Source organism: Vulpes lagopus, chromosome 1 (assembly GCF_018345385.1).
Source record: "Vulpes lagopus strain Blue_001 chromosome 1, ASM1834538v1, whole genome shotgun sequence".
In the NCBI taxonomy this organism is placed as follows: domain Eukaryota; kingdom Metazoa; phylum Chordata; class Mammalia; order Carnivora; family Canidae; genus Vulpes; species Vulpes lagopus.
Genome location: NC_054824.1, coordinates 99,448,343 through 99,455,741, shown reverse-complemented (window position 1 = coordinate 99,455,741; position 7,399 = coordinate 99,448,343). Strand labels below are relative to the sequence as shown.

The following is a 7,399-nucleotide window of genomic DNA, read 5'->3' as shown; positions in this document are numbered from 1 at the left end:
AGTAACTTTCTCTTGACTAGTATTGCTGACCCCAATTTCCCCACCTCAGTAGCCTATTCTCTACTCCACCACATATTAAAAGGTTTTTTTTCTAGCTTCAGTGCATGCTTAGTCTCTGATGAATAATGTTTAAGAAACTTCACACGCTATTCAGCTCATTTTATTACTAAAGCCCATCAAGCTCCTCTTACTTCACCCTACATCTATATCCCAAACATAAAATTGCCATATCATAGCCATTCTATTCCATAAATTTGAGCCATACTATAATGTCTTTCATCTCTCCAGATCTGTTGATTGCAATATATTCAAAAACTGAAATAGTTGCATTTATTTCTACGCCCTCAAAAAAGAGTCCGCCCATTAAAGAGGTAACACACAAAATTGAGAGAGGATTCTGATATGCATAATTCACTTCAAATTTTCTCTCCATATTTTCATGTTGTAAATACAATGAGTTTTTTCCCATTTACTGTTTCAACTCAGGTAACACCTGGTGAGGACATGGAAAAGGAAAATGCAACCTTGTTGACAGAGCTGATTCTCACAGGCCTCACATATGAACCACAATGGCACATTCCCCTGTTCCTGGTGTTCTTGGTTATCTATCTTCTCACCATTGTCGGGAACCTTGGTCTGATTGCTCTCATCTGGAATGACCCTCAGCTTCACATCCCCATGTACTTGTTCCTTGGCAGTCTGGCACTTGTGGATGCTTGGATATCATCCACAGTGACCCCCAAGATGCTGGTCAACTTCTTTGCCAAGAGAAAAGTGATCTCTCTCTCTGAATGTATGATACAGTTTTTCTCCTTTGCAATCAGTATAACGACGGAATGCTTTTTGCTGGCAACAATGGCTTATGATCGCTATGTGGCCATATGCAAACCATTACTTTACCCAGTGATTATGTCCAATACACTGTGCATCCGGCTGTTAGTTTTGTCACTTTTAGGTGGGCTTCTGCATGCCATAATTCATAGTTCTTTTTTATTCAGACTAACCTTCTGCGATTCCATCATAGTACATCACTTTTATTGTGACATTATACCCCTGCTTAAGATCACCTGTACTGACCCTTCTATTAATTATCTGATAGTATTTATTTTTGCTGGGTCAATACAGATGTTCACCATTCTGATAGTTCTTGTCTCCTACACACTAGTGCTCTTCACAATATTAAGAAAGAAGTCTCTACAAGGCATAAAGAAAGCCTTCTCCACCTGTGGGGCCCATCTCTTTTCTGTCTCCTTGTACTATGGTGCTCTGGTCTTCATGTATGTGCGTCCCGTAGCTGCACAGTCAGAAGATCAAGATATGATGGACTCTCTCTTTTACACCATCATAATTCCTTTCTTAAACCCAATTATCTACAGCTTGAGAAACCAGAAAGTCATAGATTCATTGAGAAAAACATTAAAGAGAAGTTCTTATAACTCACCTTAATATCTGTTCTCCTTTCATTAAAATGACACAAACTGCATAGATTGCATATTGGCTCTGTGTTGATCAGTGTTCAGTTTTTGAAGCTATACTTGCCCTAATGTTTAAACGAGTTAAGAGGAGACTACAAGTAAATGACTATGTGTATATGTTAAAAAATATAGAAGGAACTTTAATCAAGTGTTCATGACATAAAAGTCATTAAAGGTAAACGAAATACTTTACATGTTTGCATTTCACTGTGGCTTTGTAAATGCATTAAGCACCGTAATGGGGTAATTTCTCTAATGAGAACCTGAATATGATATATTTCAAGGCCATACAGCTCTGCCATCTGAAGACTCCATCAGTTTCTTCCACAGTGGGGTCAGGGTTATATTTGGGTGAACAGACACTAAACCATATAATGAGAGACCATATTTCAGGTTCACCTCTGCGTTTCCTCGCTCACCACTGATTACTATCACCATTCTGGTGGTATCACTGAGGTCCTCCCACTAAAACTGCTCAGTTCTGACATTTGCTGTCATCTTGTTCCTTTTTCTACATCTTGTTGATAATCTCACTTCCAAAACAGTGCTGTCAGATATTTCCTAATAAACAGATATCTGACTAAATAATATCCCACTTCAATAATTGTGTATCATCATATCTACCAGATGATACATACATATACATGGTATACACATCTATAACTTTATAATGCACATGCTTATACATGTAGATTCCCAAAATGAATAATACGAAGATATCTAGATTCGTATCATGGAGATTGTGTATTTCGTCTACAGATCATATATTAGCTTTGTGTTGATTTATTTTAAACATTCTTTTGCAGTTATAACTGCCCTAGTGTTAAATATTTTAGGTGGGAGTACAAATAAACATCTAAAATACTTGTGTATGTGTGTTCACATATACTTTTGTTCTCCCTAGCATTATTTGATTCAGCCCCACAAAAAGAGACGTTGATTCAACTCTGTAATCTCTTCCTCCAAAATCATTCCCTCATGTTTTATAATTCTTGTTGAGAAATTGAGGACAACATTTCCTCGACTGTGCACAAAGCATCGACACACCTAGGAGGCAGATAAAGACCAATCAAATCTAGAACGGTATTTCTCAGTCTGAGCTGTAGACTAGAGTTCCAGGTAGGGCAGAAACTTAGTGGTATATATTAGGTATGTATGAACACCTCTCTAGCCTAAACTCTCTTTTGTCATTCCTTTTTCTTTAACGTAACGGTTCTTAAAGTTTACTTGGCCTGCAAATCATCTGGAAGGTTTATAGTAACAAAGACAGATGGGCTCCAACGCTAGGGATGCTTCTTCAACAAGTTTAAGCTATTGGGTTAGGACCACTGTTTTTAAATAATCAGTGAAATAAAGATGTTTTAAATCAATATATTAGAGACTTGTTAAATGCAGTTCCCACACATCTCCTATTCGCTACTGAAACAGCACTGCAAATATTCTAAAGATTTCCACTGTCAGTTTTGCACTTTAGTCTCCTTTTGGGCAGCTGGGTGCAGATTTCAATGGGGCATTTGCTACAAAAGATGAAGTATTATATATGTTTCTATAACTATTCCTTGAAAGTATCATTAAGAGTAATGATCACCAAAGTCCATTGTTTCTTGTTAATGAGGCTAGTGGTAAGAATCTGTCTTCATCAGAAAATTTGTCAAGCTGGATCAATATTTGGACTGTCACTGTCAACAAGATTTTACATGCAAGGTAATCTTCATGATGTACTAATGCAATGGTACCTCCTCTTAAAAGATACCTTCTAAGATAGAGTTAATTGAGGTCAACAGCTAATGACTGCAACAAATTTCCCTCTCTTTCTCAGGTAAACAAGTCACCAAACATCCAGCTAGTGTTTGTATTGGATACTGCTCTCCAGGGCACAGAACCAACAATACATATAAATGAACAATATATAAAGAGACATTTGTTATATAAGATATTGGCTCACATGATTAAGGAACCTGAGATATCCCACAATCTGTTTTCTGCAAGGTATACACCTAGGAAAGATGATGCTGCAGTGCTAGAACCTGATAATAGCAGAAATGGTGGACAGTATAGAGTCCATCCAGTCTGAAGGGCCTGAGAACCAAGAGCACCCACGGCTAAAGAAAACAAATTGTACAAGTCAACCAATCAGGCAGAGTGAATAAGACCTTCCTCTGCTTTCTGGTTCCATTCAGGCTCTCAATGGATTAGATGATGCTCAAAAGCCCCAGGGAGGGCCATCTCCTCTCCCTAACTTAATAGGGTTATTGTCTGGACACACCCTGACAGATAACAACCAGAAATCACATTTAACCAGGCATCTGCAATCCTGTGGAGTGATCAAAGTGGCATATATAAGTTGGCACCCATTTACAATTTTGAAAATATATAAACTTCAAGTAAGAACAATAGCAAAGTCATAATTCCACCTGAGACAACGATGCTGTGTAAAACAGAAATGAATTCACTCCAATCCATGGAAATGGACTAACGTCTTTGGCAATATTTACTCTACTCCCTGATATCTGGTAACTTAAACACTATGGTGTATAGTTAATGATGTCAATTATCTATATGTAATGACTATGCACTAATTATGCATTTTATGTTACATGATAGGAGAATATGATTGGAAAGAATTTGAAGATATTTGCTATTCATATATGGATACATATATACAAATAAATCAATATATGAGTCTGTATACAAACACACATAGCACACAAACAAACACACACATATATATTCTTACCAAACTGAGGAGCAAATTACTTATGACAATTACAGTCCTCAATTCTGTAAGCACAGCTATGGTCATAGCTCGTGTTCACAATTACCTTCTCCACTACCCTTTCCACAATCCCTTTTTCTAAAACAAGCATCTCAGCTGGTCAGTTTTCTTGACCAGGTCACTCTTGTTTACCTTCAATCCTTAAATGTCAAGCCAAAGACATCCTTCCTCAACAGGTTTGTTTGAGCTTTCCAATGACCTTAATTGTAGGGAATGACCCAACTGAGAGAGGCCCTGAGTGATGTGAATTTCAGACATCCTTGTCCTCATCTCCCCTGTAGTGCAATTTCTCCTCGGCATCTCACAGCCAGCAGAGTAGCTTCCCTCTTTGCATGATGATGATTCCGAGAAAGAAGGAGCACAAAGTGGCCTATTGCTCATCTACTTTCTCCTCAACAGAATCAATGTGTGTGGCTGGTGGAAACATTCCTCCTTCTGGCGGTAAGACAATTAGAACAGCAGAGCAAAAAAGCTTCTCTCCTTCTAGTAGGCAAATGTCTATCAAGAAGTCCACAGTAGTTTCTGCTTCTTGATACCAAGTCCAATTACCTTAAGTGACCAGTGTGATATAGTACAGGAGGGAAAGAAGATCAGGATCCTTTAGAAATACTTGCAAATCATATATCTGGTAAGAGCTGAGTATCCTGAAAATATGAAGCATTCTCCAAATTGAATAATAAGAAATATATAACTCCCTTTAAATTTGCAAGTATTTCAACAAAATTTCGGTAAGCAAAATATAAGAGTGTCAAACAGGGACACACAGAAATATGGTCAATATAGTTCATCATTGGGCAAATGCAAATAATGACCACAGTGAGATACCATGACCCATCTATGTCAATGATTAAAACAGAGGAGACTACTTACATTAGGACAGTAATACAGACGTTTGTACTCACAGGCAACACAATGAGTCAAGAAATAATTACACAAAATTGAAGGGAGAATTTAATTTGACTCAAGTGTGGATGATGTTGAAATTATCTACCCTTTTGCTGTGATTTCACAAGGCTTCTCTTTTATCTATGTAGTTTATTTCTCCTCCTTTTTGGCTTTCATGAACAAATTCTAAGGATACAGAGTAACTGATTAAGGCCTCTATCAACCTATAGAGCCTTTGCTTTCCTCCTCACTGCCAGTGCCCACATCCTTTGTGGAAGTTCAGCTTTTTCTTACTCTTCAGAAACCAAATCAAAATGTTACAATTTCTACTTTGTAATATTTTGACCTAAATAACATCATTATTTTCTGAATGAGCATTTATTGTCACTTGTCTCTCACATCTTACCAACATGTTCAAAATATGTAACTGGTTTCACTTAAAAGTGGGGTAATACAAAGTGCCTGACCTAGCCTCCAGCCCCCATGTGATCCCAACCATGCTGGTCTTGCTTGTCCCTTTTGGCTCCTTCTTGCTTCTATTCGCAGGCCAGCTGCAGCTACTTCAACCACTTTGTTTCTTTCCCCAATGATCCTGTTCTAAGATCATCTAGACTCTCGAATGATGGAAGGTCCTGGGGTTCGAAAATGTCCAAGGTATCACTTTGTTGGACATGAAGATTCTCAGGCATCTTCCCTGATCCATCAAAGGTTAAGTTTCATTTCAACATATCTCCAGAGGCTCGTAGGCTTTACCCTTTGAGGAGCGGTGGTGTTATATGCCACCGCCCAGTGTGGTCCTTTGTTTTGGTTTTCCTTTGCTCTTTTCCTGACCTATGGCAAGTAAATTGTCGCATGTGTGTTCAGATTAAAGTGGGAAGTGCACTGTAGGTTTAGCACCTCAGCTGCAGTTTGCATGACGATTGACAACTGTGTTTGAGTTTAGCTCCTGAAGGAGGTCCTGAACTTTAGCCTCATTAAAATCTTGTTGGTTGACCAGTTCAGATAGGATCCTCCTACTCAAGGCATTCAGAACCTCAAAATTTTGAGATAAACTGAAGTTTGCATTACCTTGTCAGAAGTGTCATCTGTCCTGGAAAATAGCAGCAAGAAAGTGCAATTTCTGTTGCTAAAACTAGCATGACTTTTTGTTTATGATTAAAGAATCTGCTATGCCCCATGGGACACCTGGACGTGTCACCCATGTTCCAATCTACAATGCCCAGAAGAGCAGCTCAGTTTTGTCCCAAAGGGAATCCTTGAGCACGATGACGGGGAATTTTCATTCTTCGTTCCTTCCCCTTCTGGCAAGAACGCACAATCCTATGGGCTGGGTCTTGTGTTTGAAACAATTTGATATACATAACCATTTGGTATAAGTTTTCCTGAGCTTGGTAGAAGAGCCTCCAGACTGAATCAGTGTTGCTACTTACAGTGTTGTCATTCCGGTGATAGTGTGTATTTTTCTACTTTAGAAAGCCTAACCTTGAAAGAACACTTGAAAGAATTTTTTTCTAATTTTAGAAGATACGGGTAAGAGGAAAATGATTTTTACAATATTCATTATTCTTTATATGTAGAGTCAAAGCGTTGTTACAATAATTTTACATGGTGGTTCCAGGAGGCCCAAAAGCCAGGTGAGTGATAAACAACTAGTGAGTAATTTTTACCTTTAGTTTCTATAACCTAGATAAGCAAAAGAGCTGTGAGACTGAATTATTCCCCTTAACAAGTTCTTATTATCTAGTAACACAGCTATAATGGCATCATAAGGTAAATATTGTTGAACTCCAATGTTAATTTAATCTTCATTTAAACATACTTTCATGATTCCTACAATCAAATCTTTCTGGTTATTTTGATGAAAGGTCCATTATGTTTAACTGATCATATTTTGTGATTCAAACTTTTAAGGTAAGTCACTGACATATTATCTCTACCCTTTCTTCTACTTCTCACAATACTTCCATGGACTATTTCACTTATGTGTAGCAAAAATTGATAGTAACTGCTCCTTCACTGTTCTTCCCAGCATATATGGCTTAATTGATACCAATACACAAATTCACCTTGAACTATTTCAATTACTTGGTGATTTGAGGTCACATGAAAGAAGTTCTAAATAAAATCGTTTAATAATTGCAATCGTTGACTTTGGTTACTTATATCACCGTATTCCAGTCCAGTCCAAGGCTCATTTTTATTCTGCTTAGAAAGTGATGGAAAAAGGTGCCCTCAAGTAAAACCATAAGGATTTCTAGGAAAC

At 37.8% G+C, this 7,399-nt stretch overlaps 1 protein-coding gene across 1 annotated transcript; it reads left to right on the top strand.

Moving 5' to 3' along the window:
• The first annotated feature begins 504 nt into the window (after positions 1-504).
• LOC121487235 (olfactory receptor 5H2-like) lies at positions 505-1,446 on the top strand. Its single transcript, XM_041748735.1, has one exon. The coding sequence runs from the start codon at positions 505-507 to the stop codon at positions 1,444-1,446; it is 942 nt and encodes a 313-aa protein (XP_041604669.1).
• The last annotated feature ends 5,953 nt before the right edge of the window (positions 1,447-7,399 follow it).